The 18,833-nt window shown below is 38.4% G+C and overlaps 1 protein-coding gene across 1 annotated transcript; it reads right to left on the minus strand.

Moving 5' to 3' along the window:
• Positions 1–36: 36 nt before the first annotated feature.
• On the minus strand, positions 37–18,201 carry LOC133990977 (uncharacterized). The gene is made up of 14 exons (XM_062429419.1): positions 18,075–18,201; positions 16,299–17,485; positions 14,115–14,323; positions 13,813–13,984; positions 13,553–13,603; positions 13,148–13,260; positions 9,587–10,139; positions 8,084–8,290; positions 7,824–7,985; positions 3,845–3,999; positions 3,203–3,457; positions 2,081–2,252; positions 1,746–1,787; positions 37–599 (listed from the first exon to the last, which is right to left on the minus strand). The coding sequence occupies exons 2-14, from the start codon at positions 17,433–17,435 to the stop codon at positions 498–500; spliced, it is 3,330 nt and encodes a 1,109-aa protein (XP_062285403.1). The 5' UTR covers positions 17,436–17,485; positions 18,075–18,201; the 3' UTR covers positions 37–497.
• Between the last annotated feature and the right edge of the window lie 632 nt (positions 18,202–18,833).

Consider the following 18,833-nt stretch of genomic DNA (forward strand, 5'->3'; position numbering starts at 1 on the left):
TGCCAAATAAACACAGCAACATGTACCACAAATGTATAAGTGTATTCATATGACAAAAGCACTTAATTTATTCATCCTCATTCTTAATTCATTCATGCCACACATAATCTCCATATAAAAACTGACATTAATTAGTTTGCAAAACTAAAACATACTTTAACAATTAAACGTTTGTTGAAGTTTAGTTGCAGGAAGTAAAAGGTAAAACGTAAAAGTACAATTTTTACACATGGTACTAGTTCAGGGCCAGTTGTCAAGCAGTTTATATTACAAACCACACAGCAAAGTCCGTCAGTAGCCCCGACAGTAATCTATTCCGACAGCTGCTAAAGTAATACAGGAGTTGTAAACATTAAGGTCAAAACAGCCAAGTAGAAAAAATGAAGGAAAGAGGAACCCATGTGCAGCAGTTGAATTCTGCATGAATCCTTGATTCGTCAGCCAGGTCAAACACTGACAGAGATCATCCTCAGCTGTTTGAACAGATTACTGACACACTAACAAAGACCTCGATCAAAGTTTTTCACCAGACGTTTGATGTGGTAAAGTTTTTGCCGAAGCTCTTTACACTGCTTCTTCTTTGCTTGATAATCCGGTGACTAAAGGAAAGAAAAAATTAAAGAAGCAGATATAGTTAAAATGACCTTAATTCACAATAAAAGATACTTAAAATAACATGTATTACATCATTCAGTTTTAATATCGACATGACATGAGTGTTATTATTTGGTAATAATATAGTTTTAAGTGTTGGGTTAGGGTTATAAGTGTTGCTTAACAATTAATAACTGTTTATTGTTTTCTCAATTTACAATAAGTCATCATATCTGCAATTATAAATATTATTCAATCATCAGTGAAGGGTTCTTATAGTAATCCATCAATTCTACGTCACACTCTAAGTCGCAAATATTAATAAGGTGTTTATAAATGTTTTTTGGTCCTGATGCTCTGCAATCCTTTTCTAGAGGTTAAATGCTCAAACCAACTATTAGACGGCTCTTCTTGATGAGCTGAACTCCTAAAAAGAGTGTAATTCTGGGTGTTTTTGCACAACCGTGCAACCCAAATGTTATTCTTAGTAATGGCTTTAATAATCTCTAGAGCATTAGCAAAGATTTTAAACCATTAATGAATGCTTGTAACCCTTTGTAAAGAGCAGTTTATCAGAAAGTGATACTCATATTAGTTTAATCTGTTCAAAACCTCAAGTGTAAAAATGACATATTGTGGTTTCACAGTTGGTTATGTGCCAGCGGGGAATCTAGAGAGTCACTGCACCTAGCCAAGACATGTTTGGACAGAGCTAGGCTAGTTGTTTCCCCCTGTACACTTTCTTTATGCTAAGCTAACTGGCTGCTGGCTGTAGATTCAGTATGTGCTGTTTATTAACTATATTATTCCATGATTTATCCCTATTTGATTTATAGTAAAATTGTTTGGGCTCATACATGAAACCCTCATAATCTCTGTAAACTTTATGTGCTGCAAAAAAGATTTCTAAGAACAGTGACTTTTTGAGGAGACCTCTCCCCCTTGTTCTTCTTTGAGCATATGACATGAATATCCATCAGATAGGCTATTATATTTATATCTAAATATATGTTTTTGCCACTTTCTCCACCATCATGTTTTAGCAGCTTCTTAAAATTAAATAATCAAATACATTCTTATATATTTTGTCCCAAAATATATATCTATTACTTTAATGTCACATTATGACACCACAAATCTAATTCACTCACCTTTTTCAGGTCTCTCAGTCGATCATACTCATCAGCAACACCCTGAGAATGGAAACACAAATTCTCTTAATGAACTGTACTGACTTTATGTCATAAACCATACGAGCCAATTGTACAAGAATATTTTAATTCTAATGACAAAAAACAACAACAAAAACTAAATAATTCAAGGACCCATACATAAAACTGGATGAAAACTGTATTGGTTATGTGGTTGATACTGAGGATGGACTAAGCTGTTGGCTATAATTAAAAGATGCAGCTATGATTACGTTCTCATGGCAGTCTGCCCTGAATTTTTCCACTCAGTGTTTTCCCTCCTGTTTATTCTCTACCTGGTACTTCACAGAGCCCTCTTCCAACGTGTCCAATTCTCGGTTCAGCTTGTGCATCTGGTCGCTGATGTCATCCATCTCGGCACAGAGGCTCTTATAACGGGCCAGGTCAGACTCAAACTCCCTCTTGTACTGCTTGCGCTGGTCGTCTGAAATTATCTCTGGGAACAGCCTGGAGTGGTATATTAATATGAAGTGAATATAAACATTATTGTTTCAGGGCAGTACACATTAAATATGTGATTGATTAGGAAAAGTTAAGCCAGAAGGAAGTAAAGCTTCCTCTCAGATTGACCTGAAATACTTTAACTTTTAATTTAGACTGATGCTGGTTTGCTTCTGTCAACATCTTTAAATTACTCAGATAAATACTAAGTATTTTAACCCGTATCTCACCAACTGGGTTACCCACAGACCCCAGAGGTATACTTTTTTTTCAAGTTTGTCAATCAATTTGTTCATAATGAATTCATATAATTGTTTTTTGATTTAAGAAGGCCTTTCACAATTTTGCCTATGTAGTTTTAATAGATGGAACCAATTATTCTAACTATTTATAGAGTGCATCTCTGCCATGGGTCCTAATTTAAGGTATCACACACTATCAGGTGTAGGGGCACCTTGTTTGTCATTTTGAAGTAGTCAGACACAGATTTTCTTATGTGCTCTTTGAATGACCCTACATTTTTGTTTTACACAATATACAAATTTAACTGTAGCTTTCCTCAAATACGAATAATCAGTTTTTTATTTCAGATTACATTAATTACATAACAAATAATATTTTGAGAAGTAAGTTTTGAAATAAATTTAGCTCTGTCTCAAAATCTCAGTTAAATTACAGTAAATACAATAATAGTCCATATTAACTTATCTTTCAACATCTTTAAAATGTGTTTACTAATTACACAGTTCAGGAAAACCACATTTGCATGATTTCATTTGCATTCCAATTCCATGAGTAAATTAAGCCTATATATGATCTTAATCTCTTAATCTTTATTTCTTTACACACTGCATGAAACACACTGCATGAAATGCGCGCTTTCTCGGCTGGTGAACACAACAGATTGTCCTGAGAGTGGAGTTAAAGCATTTACTGGCAGCAGAGAATTGACGCACCTGAAGAGGTAATCTGTGTCTCTCCGGTCCAGCTCGTTCCCAGTGTCTTCAGTGGTGTAACCAGTTTCATACTGGGACTCCACGATCTCATGAGCAGCAGGCCGAGGCTGTCTGTCCTTCCTCCGGTCCCTCTCGTCGTGATAAGGAGGCTTCCTGATGCTGTCATCTTCATCTGTGGAGCTGCTGGAGTAAACTGGGACCCCGGCCTTTTGGTGCGGAGTCTCAGCAGCACACTTACTGCTGTTGGAATGGAAACTTTAAAAAAGAAAGATACAGACACAAAGTGTTTGATTGTGTATAGGTTTTCAAAATTCTACAGCTGCATTTTAGTTTTGTCAAATTGATGATTATTTTTAGTTTGGTGATTAACAGTGTTGTTTTTTTCCCCTACTGTATGTGTGCATTTGTTGATCATGGTGGTGTTCATTGCTGTATAAATAAAGTTGTATTGAGTTGAACTGAAAACACTGAATGTAAAAGTATATGTTGGATTTATGCTGACTGTCTTACCTGCCAATAGTCAACCTTTATACTGACATTCATCATCTTTTAATTTGAGTATTTCCTGCCTAAAATTACAGAAAGCAAAAAAGGAATACATGTCTTTGCTTTATGGACTCATCAGGTCTGACCATCACTCACCTGTTGCCGTTATAATATTCCTCGCTGTGGATGTTGACGGCTCTGTTGCCATAGGAGACCACACTTTTCTCCGCCCTGAGGTCAGGAGCTGCTCTCTCTGATACAACAAAAGTCGGTGCCTGCTGGGTGCTGCGTACTTCTCCATCATGGTCCACCTAAGATAGTCAGGAAACTGGAATCAGAATCTCTCATGTTTGTGTTTGCAGATGCAGAATTATGTTTTTTGTAAACGCTACAATGAATTTCTGCATTTACAATTTCAAAATGTTCCACTCGAATAATTTAATTCTGTTCATGTGGACACAGACACAGAAAAACAGGGTAAACAGAAAACATAAATCATGTGACCTGTATTTAATCTACAGCAGAAAACATAGAGAGTAATAGTGTATATGAGAACGTACAGAAAATACAGATAATACAGAACTTTCCATTTCTGTGATGCTCAGACTGCACTAAGTCTGTCATATAGTGTTGCAGCAAAGTGCAGAACTGGAGAGTCCTCTACACTGCTCAGCAAAAACACTCCAGTGAGAGAGCCTGTGGCATTGCCAGATATGTATGCATGTAGCTAGACAAATACAAGGACACACACACGCACACACACACACACACACACACACACACACACACACACACACACACACACACACACACACACACACACACACACACACACACACACACACACACACACACACACACAAACACACACAGTAGCCTTGGTCACACTGCAGTTAAGTGAAAAGCAGGTCTAACATCCATCAACCCCAGAGACCAGGAATCCTCTATTTCCTCCCCTTTTTCTTTCCTAAACCAACTATCAGAACCAATAAACTGGGAAACACACAAAAGCAATTTTCTCAACTGTGTCTGACATGAAATGCATGTTAGAGGAGGTGTGTGTGTGTGTGTGGGGGGGGGGCACACATTCCCAAATCATCATGATAATGCAAAGAATGGCAAGAATGAAATCAGTGGAACAAACATTTCAGTTGTTCCATCTTTCCCAGTTATCAGGTAAATATGCAGCAGAGCATCAAGGTTCTTCTCTCTCTCAGACAAAATACAGCAGTTTGCTTATCAAACTGAAGATTTTAACACCCACAGTGCAACACAGAAATATGAAAATCCTGTACGGATACAGATAGGGGCAGAAAGGTGTTTATATAAAGAATTTCATAAAGAAATGCATGGTCAGGCCTTCTTTAAGCATTAAGAAAGAAATAAAGACAATCAAACACTAAAACTACAATATGTCTCATGTAATATATTGTCTTACTGTATAATGCATCATTAATGACCTCTTTGACCTATATCTGGATTGGAGTGTAGTCACATGGGATTAGAATATAGTGAGATGATGTGAGTATCTGGGAAAAAACATCCTGTGAAATAGATCTCATGAATGTCAAGTTGCAGGATGATCCTCCGTGTGGAAAAAAAACCTTCTAGACACTGCAGGGAATCCGATACGATGCAGCAGAGTGATGCTGTGATTTTTGTGAATTTCCAAAGCTATTAATTTCTGTACTTTTCAGTCAAGTCAGCATTTGTGAAAATGAGGGAGAGAACTAAGAGAAGTGGAAGTTCTCTATAGACAGACAGAGTGACAGACTGATTTTATGTAAGTATTTTAGTAGCCAAATTAATCCTGAATGCAGATTTTTGTATTTATAAAATTCATTGTGTGGAAAGGTACGTTAAACAGTTAAGTTGTACTCACAAGGCTGTGAAAATGAATACTGTGTACTGCATCTCAGTCCATGGTTAAAAATGACCAATATATCAGCCAGCGGATATTATCAACAGATATTGGCCTATCTCAAATTTAATATGCGTACATTTGTTTATGCTGTTTTTTTATTTATAGTTATTTATAATGATTAAATTCACAGTGAAGTTTACTGTTTCAGTGCATTGATGTCATTTTATACAATAAAGTTCATTGTTGTAAAAATTGTTGCAAATTTAAAAAAAAATTCAAATCCAGTTGCTTGATAAAATATTTCTCAATCTTAATTATATTTCATATATTTATATTTCAATAATTTCAGCATTTATTTTACTTTGAGTTCTGCACTATATAATAAATCCATATCCCCACTATTTTTGCATATACCATCTTGGGATATTTATTTATTGGGATATATTGCAAGCAGCATTCAGTTTTCCAAATGTATACTGTATTTCCTATTGGGATGTAGTATTTTACATTCTGCATTATAATTGCATCTTCTCTCAACACTTTCCCAGCTCTTTTCAATGAAAATGTGTCTCAAAATAGGGAAATTACTTCTATGTGAGGTGTCCAATCTGCAGTAGTGTGGTGAAGCAGCCCCATCGCAGACTGAATCATTTAGCGCCACCTCTCTCTGTGGGGATTCACACAGTAACACTGAGGCAACTCAACCCTTTTTATACATTATACATGCCACATACATTATAAATGCCTCCCTGCAAGGCAAGCATCTTCACTGCAATACAAGAGTGGCCCAGAATAGGGCCTGCATCGCGATGAAGCGACTCACTACGCACTTTGCAATGATAGGCAGTATGTAGGCCAAGGCCTCACCAGATAAACTGATTACATATGTTTCTTCCCTTTCCATAACGACTCATTGTGGACATGATACATTCATAGTACACTACTCCTCCAGTAGATTAATCACTGCTTAACACCCCATGAGGCTACCGCTGTGATGTACACACAGCACGGCGGTCACAGGGCTCCACGGCAGCATGAATACCTGCTAAATGCTGGAGCAGTGATGGTCTGCACCAGGACAGAGAGAGAACTGCAGTCTATAGAGACACTGTCAGACACTTTGTACACTCATTTATCCACAGTACAACAGCATGAGAATATCATCTTTGCTACAACTGAAGTTGTCATTTTACTATAGTGAAAGAGCATTATTCACATGGTCACAAGAGTCTTGAGAGCAAGCAAAACAGGAATCTGACTTTACAGCAGAAGATGAGGCAGTCATTTATATGAAGGTATTGGGTCGTTGTTTAACATTTTGACCTGATGGTGGCACTAGATGAAAGGTCAGGGGATCACCTCAGTGAATATAATTCATCCTGAGGGGAACTTGAATGTGTGTAGACCTACCAAATTTCATGACGAATTGAGTTTTAATGTTAAGTTGTCTCTTCCTTCTTTTTACAATTTCATATAAAGCTTCAGCATAAATGATACAAAGACCTGTCAAGTGTTCAGGGACTTTCTTTTAAGCTGATGCTGTACTTTTCTGAGATTTTTGGTTAATTACACAGAAAATGTTATTAATTTAAAAAAAAAAGAACAATACAAATTAATTTCTATGTTGAAATTTATGGTGATGGTGTGTTTTGATCTCGCATAACCATGACCACTTTCTATGTTGGATTTATCAAATATTGCATATTAAATTTAGAAACAGCTATAACTTGTCTTTTACTCAGGTGAACACTGAATAATTTACATCATGTGATGTGTGATTATGACTGTGTACAGGAAATGGGTGTATATTATCTGTCCAAACAATCTGTAACTTGAATCCCTGAATTACTATAAAAGAGTCTCCTGAGTAGTTTCTTGTCACTAAGGATTGCTTGTTACTCATTTGTATATGACTTCTCTGCATCTGTTATCACAAGGCTGGTTAATGATCAGTCAGAGTGAAACCTGGGTGTGCCAAAGATAAAGTCCAACCGTCTCTGAGTCAACAGCAGCATAATGGGAGTTTGTGAAACCTATTGGTCACTTGCAAGAAAACATAAACATGATGATTTGTTTGTCTCAGCACTGAGAGTCACCACTGACTGGTAACTTGAACAGAATAATGAGATTGCAAGCAATGAAGTCACTCTGGATTTTGTTTCTTGATATGGCTGGAGAAAAACTAGAAACCACGTGGCTTCAAAGTCTTTTCATCCTTTGCTACCATTCCATGAAGAAATATATCATAAATGAGGCAGAGACTTTACTCACCCAGTCTTGTACATCCTGCCCCTCTGACTGCCTGACCAGTGGCGCATCCCAGTAAATGTTAGCTTTGCCATGGCGCCAAATCTTGCTGCGGGTCTTGTAGGCATAATAAGCAGACAGGGACAGGGCCAACACCACCAACAGACCCAACACAAATGCTACTGCCTGAAGAAAGAGGGTAAATTATTAAATAGTATAGAAAATAATAAAATAAAAATATACTAAATATACTTTGTAAAATAAAATAGAATACTTGAACTAACCTCCTCAGGGTCCATGTAGCAGTAATGGTGCAGGTATTGATTGTACATGGGTAAGCCCCCAGGAAAACCGGGAAAACCGGCGCTGCCACTGAGGCTGGGGTTGCCCTGCATGTTCTGGCACATCATCAGCATGGGGTTGTACAGCATGCTCTGTGAGCTCTGAGACATCGGGTTCACCCCGATCACATAGATGATGTCGATGATGCCCTAGAAAGAAATAACGTCAGGATCAATCACAATTATGGTTTAAATCCCACAATATATTATGTTTGAAAAATGCTGCCAGTGCAAAATTTTAGAAAACGCAACAAGCTTTCTTGGCATATGTAATTAGGGCGGCAACTAACAATTATTTGAATTATTATTAACCTGCAGATTATTTTCTCAATTAATCAATCTATCATTTTGTCCATGAAATAGTGAAAAACACTTTTTATAATTTCCCAGAGTCAAAGATTATGTCTTTAAATGTCTTATTTTGTCCAACCAGCAGTTAAAATCACAAAGATTTTCATTAACATACCAGGTATGAAATAGAAAAGCATTAACTCATCATGTTGGGAGCTGAAAACAGAAAATATTTGTCATTTTTGCCTAAAAAATGACTGAAATAGTTGCTGATTCATTTTCTGTTGACAGATTAATTGATTAATTGACTAAATGTTGCAGCTCTATATGTAACTAACATAATAACCAGTTAAGTGGTGGTATGAAACTGTAACAGTATTCCATATCCCCTCTTTACTGGTTGTTTTTAACATTTTTCTTCCTAGATTATTTCATGTCTGGTCACAAATGGTATTATAACTTCCTTATTGTGATGTACTTTTCATTTAAAACATAATGTTGGGGTGGATATTGGACATTAATGGATCCAGCTTAAAGTGTATATAATTCATATTTTTACATTAACAATTGATCAAATGACTGAGCTTATCTCAAACATGAAAGGTATCGCTCATGGCCATGAACTCACAGAGAATTACCACCTGACTCACTCTCACCACTCTTGTGTTGTTTTTTGGTTGCCAGATGTTTCTGGCAAAAAAGTTTTTAAAACCCACTGCACATTTTCTGTCCATTGCCAAACGGCAGTCAGGCAAAGTAAGTAACCAGCTGGTGGACGTAGTTGACCTTTTAACAGCTTTTTGACTTTGATACATTTATCAGAATCAAGAGTTTCCTTTTTAACTCACAGTGTTGCAGCACATGAAAAGGAAAACAAATTATTCAACAGTAGCAACAAAGAGATGTCAGTGTCAGAAGGGGCAGAGACTGAACTCAATAGACCAGAATGCAACATAGCTACTAGACAAGTCTTGAATAAGAAGTGCAACTCTTCTACTTTGGTGAATTGGAAACATCCTTTTACTACGCCATCACTGTCTGTTTCCACCTATTAACCACAGCTAACTGCAACATGTCCTGTGAGCTAGTATGTGAAGTGGACTAATCATTTATTAACTGATATAAAGTTAGCTTATGTGAGGGTGGACTTTTCACCTGAAGGACGGCTAAGATGATATTACTGATGAACACAGTGAGGTAGAACCTGCACCCCCTCATGACCGGCGACCGGGAGAAACTCCCCACCAGGAACCCCAGTGAAACCAGGAAGTTGATGGCCGCCATGGAGATCATTGCCGACTTGGCGGACTGTGGTGTCATGTAAGAGCTGCTGTAGCCATAGCTGCCTCCATAGTATCCTGACATTGACCCTGGAACACCATCCCCTGTGGCGCCAAGACCGTAGCCCCCATACCCAAATCCATTCAGATCCCACACCAAGGTTGACGCAACGAAGGCGAAGATGAGGAAACACATGAGCGTTGTGGCTCCCTGTAAGGTTTTGACAAAACCAGGAGCAGAAAACCAGCGGTAGAAGTGTTGAGGCTTCTCCTCCACATAGTAAGAGTCTGGTGGGAGATTTTCTGTGTAGAGAACATATTGGCTCTGGGGGGATTGGACGCTCCTCGGGGGATAGAAGCTGTGGGAGGTGGTGCTGTAAGGTGGGCTGTACACAGGGGGGCTATCATAGTACCGAGGCTCATACATGGTTTAGTAGATATTCCTGCAGATTCACCTGAAGGAAGGAGGAGAAATGAAATGAATTAATGGTAAAAGGAGTGCTCTGGTTTATATACATGTCAAAGCACAACTATAAAACAACATTTACGTGCATTTAACAGCAGTGAGCACTTTTAAGTGATTCCTTGATGAGAAAAATGACATTAAATTAAAATTATGAATATAAAAAGTAAAATAACTTTGTTCTAAATGCTTTCTTTCAGCACTTAATTTGGTGTAGCTAAATGTTTTAAACACTGTCTGCAGCACAGCATGCACCTCTCTGCCCTTCATTCACCTCAGCCCTCCCTGAACCCTTTCTTGGGTATTGCTGATCCACACTTCATCACTCCCATGGAACTCAACCCAGCAGGCTTCAATAATTCAGACAGACAGCAGATAAGAGGCGAACCGGGGCAGCCATGCGTGGTGTTTACTGCAGGGAGAGCCACAGAGAGATGTTCCTTCCCTGTGCTGCATCTACAGTATGTTACCTGTGCACCTGCTGAGAGTCAGCCCCACTGAGAGACAGAGAGGGGAAGCTACAAAAGCCCAGTCAGGCAAAGCAGAACTGTTTGAGGTTTTTCTTCTCTCTCTTTGTTTTTGTTGGATCAATTGCTTTTCAAAACAGTACAGAAAAAGTGAGAACCTAAAAGTAAAATAGTTTTACAATTCCTTTTTCAATGTAACTCCTCTTTCTGAGGAAGTCACAGCAAATAATTAAACACATGACAGAGACAAACTCATCCATTGTTACACAGTACATCCAAACAAGCTGGCATATTTACCTTCTGTCCATTTTCCATATTAAGTGGAAGATCTGACACCTTCATTTAAGCGTTAGCATAAAGGTGAAATGAATTCCAACCCTTTTTTCAAATGCTTTAAATATTTAACTTTAAATATTTTATATTTTTCATACATCACTGGACAAACATAACAGAAGCTATTTATTTAACAAACATAGGTAACAATGAAATAAGGATATAGAGCATAGACTATTACACAACTTACCCAGATACTAAGCGTTCAACTTTGCACCCGTCCGCTTCAGTCATTATCGCCACGTTTATGCTCGTGTGCTCTCTAACAACCCAGAGTCCGCTTTAAAGCTCTCTGGCGGTCATAAACTTCATTTTCCATGGCTGATAGTTTCTCTTCTACAAAAAAAAAAAAAAAAACGGGAATGAAACCTGCGGAGCTTCCTGACTCATTGTGGGCACGCTGCTACTCTGAGTCTCAGCAGGTGCACATTTCACCTGATACTGACCTGCCGTTCCCACATGATCTCTGAGAATATACACTTTTAATTATTCTCCAACTGCTCCAGTCCACCCTGCACTTTTATAAAGTGTATGGATGTTTTGATCAATAATATTTTTTATATTTGGATATTTTACTAATGATCTACATGTTTGGAGCATACGAGTATGTACCACAAATGATACATAAAACATACTACTAATAATGGCACGATGAGTATGGTAGAAGTACTACATTTTATAGTTAGTATTATTTAGTAGCCAGCTGTTATCCTAAGTGGTTATACATTTAAGAAGGTACCCCCAACTCACTGAAGTGCAAACAAAGTTTTGTTATCTAGTGTCAGTGTGATACTGAAAACAGGTACCCACTGTATCTTTATAGTCCAATATGCAGTGAACCAACACCCAGAGGACTTTTGGTTATAGTAGGCTATAACTTTGGCTTTACTGTCTTGCATGTGACTAGATTACTTTTCACCAGCCAATAGCCTGCAGCAAACATCAGAATAAAAAAGAAGGGAAAAACAATATAATTATAGCTTGACGGACTCTGATGAAACTATAGGTGAGGCACTGATGACAATGTACACATATATTTTGTTTTTATAGCACAGTGGAAACTCAGTAGAAGTGTGGGAGTTCTTTCTAATAACATTTCATCCCATATCATAAACAAGATAGACTGTTATTACAGTATGTCATCACTGAGATGTTTTATCAGACCAATCAAAAAAGTGACAGCTGTCCATTGAATTATATTGGTGTTAGGCTAAGTAATAGTAGATTTGTTTTAAGTTTTGTAGTTTGGTGTAATGACCAGTTGTCATATTTTGGACGATATCTAAAATGTCCACACAGGCTACTGCAAAAGTGTCCAACAGTCAAACCTTTACAGTGATTAAAACACAATTTTGGTGTTTTTGTTACCCACATTGCTTGTAGGTGTTTTGTAGTAAACTAAATACCTAATAAGTCCAAGGTGTAAAAAAAAAAAAAAAAAAAAGAAAAAAAAAGATTTGTACAGTGTGCTTACTGGGCTGAACCATGTTTGATGATGAACATTAACAACTCAAAATGATCCCATTGTGCTGTGATTTACAGCTATCAAGAATCACTGGATGTTGCACCAACAAAAATGATAATAGAGTACAGATATTTTTCTTTGGTGCTTATACAGAAAATCACAAAACTCAATGACACTGAAAAAAACATACTGACTATGTTATGATCATTTAACAGTTAGCCTACATGGTGAGAACCAAACCAGGTAGCCTATGTTAGTCTTGAAGCTGCCAACACAGAACCAGAGATGAGTTGTAAAGACAGTATGAAATAGTAGTGCAAATAACAAACAGCATACAGAAAAAAACAGGAAAAAAACACTTTATCAAACAAATTTTAATTTTTGCATTTTAGTACAAACTGCAGTAACTGGCAAGACTTGAATTTGAAAACAAACATTGAATTGACATGTTATTTCCTGGCATCAACACAAATTACACGAAATATTGCAAGAAAATGCAGCATTATAAACAATATAACCTGTACAAAAGGAGTGTATCAAGTGTACATTATGATGCTGTAGCACAGATGTTAAGAAAAATATGCTTTTCATTTAAAGCACAGTAGTCCCAATGCATTCAAGCTACTGACACAACAAGACACAAAAAATAAACAGAGTACAGTCATTTGTTTTGTCCTGTCATGAAGTTCTCTCTCTGGTCATCTTCATGTCCGATCACTTGCCATCGTTTCCTGGTCAAAAGTACGGATTCTGCTTTTTATATGGCTTAATTTAGCTTTCAAGTAGTCACAGCGTTCCTTTTTCTCAAGGAAAGCAGGCTCCTGTAAAACACACACACCAACACACAGAATAATTTATTGATAATTCATTTCTTATCTTTTTTCCTTTTCTCCTAATAGCTGGTGCCTGATTCATTTATATAATGCAGCTGTTAAATGAGAATTTCCAGAGATGTATTATTCGCATCAGCAGACAGCATTATTAAAAAAAGCAAATATTACCTGGGTGTTTACACAACAGTAGCATTTCTAACACATCCCTGGGTTAAATGTTTGAATGGGTTTTGTATTGTTTCAGAGAGAGAAGACACAGAGTGGAAACTCCATCACTTACGCTCTTTTTCTGCTGATACGTCTTCAGGATGCTTTGAATCCGCTGCCGATCCTTAAGAAATGAAAACTATTGGTTTGCACATGACAAAAAGCACTCAAACAACAATCTTTATCATGTTGGATCATGTAGAGACAGGGATTTTTTTGTATTACACTGGTCGAATCATGACCTTTTTGACTTCATCTTACATCCTGGTATAGTATATCAACGAATGATGATGATATGGTGCATGGAAATGGATTCATATGCATCCAGCTCACCTGCTGGCTTTTTCCATCTCTGAGGAGTCGAGTCATCATGCCATCCAGCTCTCTGAATTTATTCAGGGTGTTGCTGACATCTCTGTGAAGGTCCTTGTACTCCTGATACTGGTCATTGAAAACAGCTTTGTACTTTTCCCTTTCTTCCACACAGTCGATCTCTGGATACTTCCTAAGGGAAAGGATTTTAGGCAAGACTGAGAAATGGCATGACGTGTATGAGCTGATTCTTTTTGTTTCTTTTGAGGTGTCAGATGAAGAAAGAATGTGTCTAAATGTCTATATTTAAAAGGTTTACTCACATGATGTAGTCTGTGATGATGTGTGCTTTGGGGTTGTATTCAGGCACTGTGGTTCTGTTCAGACTGACTGGATTCTTATGGAACTCAGAGACAAATGCGTGCTGATTGATGTGATCTTTGCTCATAGAGCGATCCATTTCATCTTTGAATGATATGCGTTTTGTTTTCTGGGGGGCCAGAGGGATGGAGTGATTGTACTCTTCTTGAGGCTAAAGGAAAAAAGGATAAAGTATCATTCAGAAAACCAATGAATGAAATGTTCCGTGGAGAAAAAATTAGGTCAAGCAAAGTGTCAGAGAAATATTTAAAAAAGGACAACTAGAGGGAAAAAACTGGTCCATTCTTTTGCTTTGACAAGCTAAGCCTGTGAAGCTGCATTCCCTCAGCTTGGAGATGAAATTATTATGTTCACCCCTGGATTCTCAGCTTTCTTATTTGACATCAAATACATTAGCTGACCATGCAGTTTCTCACCTGTGGCGACTGAGATGCTCCATAACATAACTCTATGAACTCCATTCACAAATAGCAATAAGCTTGATAGTTGTTGAATGGAATAATCAAGTTCTTGATAAATATCTACAACAGTGTGCCTGTTTTATTACACATATCAGTATATTGTATTGCACACAGAGATGTAGCGCTTGTATATCTGAGCCATCTGTATGAATATACATGGAGAGAAATTGACTTTTGTTTGTCCCAATGCCACTTCTGTTATGATAGCAGACACAGTCTAGTCTAACGTTTTATGATATTGAATTGGATATGCATTTGATCACTAATCGGGTGTATTGTGCAAATTTAATCAAATTATATGCCAGTGGCCAGTCCATGATTAGGACTTTAGTCACATGGCTGTAACATGCCAGTGTTGAGTGTAAGTATACCATTATCAGCTAGCATCAGTTATTTGCTCATAGCAGTATGCTCTCAAACTAAAAGTAAACATGTGCAGTGTAGATACCAGAGATATTGAGTTATCTGGGTTACCCAGCTTGCCATGGGACACAAGTATCTGCTGCTGTAACAGAGGGGCATATTGTACATATGGCAGAAACTGTAACAGATGCAACGTGTTCCTCTATATTCAATATTCATACTATACCACCACAGACAGCTTTTCAATGATTTCCCTGCTCGGTGATATCATTTACTGTATTTAAATATGGACGATATGCCTGACAGAGGTTTGAGAGCGGCTGTCACAACTGTTAATCATGACATCAGAAAAATGAGCACTTGAACAAACATCATCGTGATAATTACTACCTAAAACAACCGAAAACATCGATGGGAAATATTTATGATTTTTTTAGTTTAGAGGGCCAAACAGCTACCAGGGGGGGATCAAGATGTTTTGGCTTCACTTTTGGGCTGTCCCAGTGTCCATCTTGTATACAGTAAATGAGTGGTATAAGCCGTGACCGCATCTGCAAATGTTATTTATATCCTTTTACATTGAAACAGCAACACACACACAGTCAACTTCACCTTTAACGTTTTGTACTTCTGGCACGTTTTTACAAAGAGGGCTGCATAATCAGTAAATGTATGAATAAACACAGTGATTTACAGCTTAAGAAAGAATCCTGGTTGTTTGCCATGGCATTGGCCAGCAGAAAAAAGCTGACATACTAATTTCCCAAAAGAACACGTTCACTGCAGATTGTCTTGACTTACTTTAATATAAATTAGATTTGCTCTGTTCCTGCTGTAGGCCTGTTGTTGGCTGGTTTGGCTGCAGCTGGTATAAGTATTGTTTACTCTCTCCTAGAATAAATGTGGTGCTTGATATAACACGTCTGCTTAAGAAAACATTTGACAAAAAATGGGGGACAATTTATATATTTATAGATTTCCTATCTTTCACACATAATGTGATCTAAGAGCATGTGTGATAGAGCAACAGAGACAGGGTAAAGAGGAAAAAGCATGGGTCAAAACAGTAGCTGACTGCACTGTCCAAAACCAATGACAGTGAAGTGAACACTTTAAAGAGGAACATCACACTGTTCTCTATATGTCAGAGTGTATTTCAACCACATTTATTCTCAAAAACCTCCAAAATGGTATTTATAAGGAGAACTAAATGCAGGTCTTCACAAAAAAGCAATTTTCATCACACTGTGAATTTAAAAGTGATGAGCTTTTGTCTAAAATTTCCACAAAAGTGAACTGTACCTGGTTCTCAAAGTACTCCCTCTCCCGGCGTACCGCCTCATGCCTCCACATCTTCAAACAGACCAGGAAACTTCCCAGATACATTGCCATATTGATGAAGATGAAAGCAGTTCCCGCCATCTGGCCCCCATCAACTCGACACAGATTGGCCATGATGGGGTTGACTCCTATAGTCATGTAGCAAAGCCCTCCACGGTTCAAGTCATTCAGGTATACAATTCCTCCCGCCATGTAGAGCAGGAACATCGCTACATTGATGAAGGCCTCCGTCAGGGGCCACCAGGGGGAGTCAAGCAGGATGGTACGATAATACATAGTCATTCCCATCACCAAGAGAATCAGTGTTATGATCCAGGAGAGTCCAGCTACAGCCAGAATGAAGGGAGTCATAGGACCTCTGTAGCTGTACCCAGATACACCCATCCCATTGTTATACGCACCATTATAGAGGCCGTAGGAGTTGGACCACTCACTGTCTTTCTGGATGTAGGCAATGATACAAGCAAAGACCATTCCCCCAAATAGGAGCTGGAGTCCAGCAAGCAGTCTGAGCAGGCCGGGCCACGATTTCAAGTAAGAGTACTTCTGGTTGTAGACCTCCAACTTTTCAGCATAGTACTCTGCAGGGTGGATGCTGGTCAGCAGAGATTCTGCTTGTGGTCCCTGATGAAACAGATCATCAATGGGGCTCTCCCTCAACAAAGGCTTACAGTTCTGGCTCGAACCGTCCAGTGATTCTTCCCAGTTCCTGCGTTCCAGCAGTGGGCTCACAGGAGGGCTCACCCTGGTCCCATTGGGAAGGATCTGGATCGTGCTGGTGCTGGCTTCAGAATCATTAACACTGTCACTTTCCCTTGACCATTTATGGATGATGCCCTCCCAAGAATGTGGGATGAGGGATTTTAGCCTGTCCTTCATGGTCCCTTTTTTGTCATTACCCTCCTTCTGTGCATAAGGTGGAGTGGATGTGCGGCCTGTGGAGAAAGTGTCACCATCATCTGTGATATTATCTGGTGTGGGTGTGTGAGTAACCCACACAGGCACTGGTGTATCACTAATTGAGTTCCTCTTGTCGGAGGAGGACCCGACCACACACTCTGGCAATTGCCTTGTGGATTTCCTGCTCCAGTCTTTCATACTGCGGACTGATTTTGGTGATTCATTGAAAAAGGAGGATCACAGAATCTCTATGAGGAATGAAGGAGAAACTGTGTGTAAATTATTAGTTTTGTGTATTAACCATGCAAGCATACAGTATAAACGTACCATTATTACATGCTTTGAAATCTATGATTAACACACATGGACTTCAGCAAGATAAGTCAGATTTATGAACTTTTAACTTTATATCACATTTCATAAACTTCTAAGTTGTATTAACAGAAAGAAGTGAGATAAAATTGTTAAACGCAGGTTTTTCTTCATTCTCTAAGACAAAGACAGCATGATATAATGATAGCAGTCCTATTAATCTTAATAAACTCTTGCAGTGTTTGCATGTATACTTCACATATACATGTACCAACATTTTCTGATGCAGTAGAAAAACTCTGACAGAGGAAACAACATGAAGCGCCGCTGTAAGATCCCAAACTGCAGTGCTGCTCGGGTTCAACTAATAACAGAGGACTTTAAGCTGCGCTGTGACTCACACCACGCTGCCAGACAAGCTCTTAATACACAGCAGCAGTCATGAAACTGTCACAGCACTTCAAATTAGAAACACGTCAACAACACAGGGCACATTTGCTGTTAAGGGAAATGAAAACTCCTTACCTGCTTGGGCCTCTACTTGTGACCCTGGTCTGTTCATGCAGGTGTTTAGTTTCTAGCAGGACTTAATAAGGAAACAGGAACCAATACCTGCTGTAAAATGGCCTCTTGGTCCACCAGCCCTGCTCGGCCAGACTGTCTCTCAGGTGACTCACTCCTGGTGTTAGACGCTCAGTTCCGCACACACACAGGGTGATTGGCCAATGACTGTGGGAAACTGAAGGGGGGAGTTAAAGCTTAAACATTAAACTTGAACCGCCCCCTGTGTTGGTACTGCCTGGCACGGCTAGGTTAATCTGACTGTGGGAGAAAGAGAGGTTAGCTGTTATTATTCAAAAACAGAGGAGAGGAGGTGATGAGTTACCCTGAGATGATTCATGTAATCCATTACAAGTGCTTTGACAGGGCCTGGATAGCTGTTTAGGCTGCTTAGAGTTCATACAGTTCAACACAGTTTATTTTTTATCATCTGGATCATTCACAGTACTGCTTCCCATGAAGTTCTGGGTATATATACAAGCCCATTTGTCTAGTAGTTTAATACTTTAATACTTAAAGTATTATGGATATCACTTGAGACTATCAACAGCAGTAGCTTGTCCAGGAGATTACAATCATTTTTTTGGAGACAAATGTGTGTTTAATATTAGTCCTATGGTATCAATTACATCTCATATCTATGATCTGTGAAATACTGCTTTATCATCCAGTCATTTATGAATAATTCATTTTCATCTCAGCTGTGTCATATTGTGTTGTAGT

This window comes from Scomber scombrus, chromosome 11 (assembly GCF_963691925.1).
Source record: "Scomber scombrus chromosome 11, fScoSco1.1, whole genome shotgun sequence".
NCBI lineage: Eukaryota > Metazoa > Chordata > Actinopteri > Scombriformes > Scombridae > Scomber > Scomber scombrus.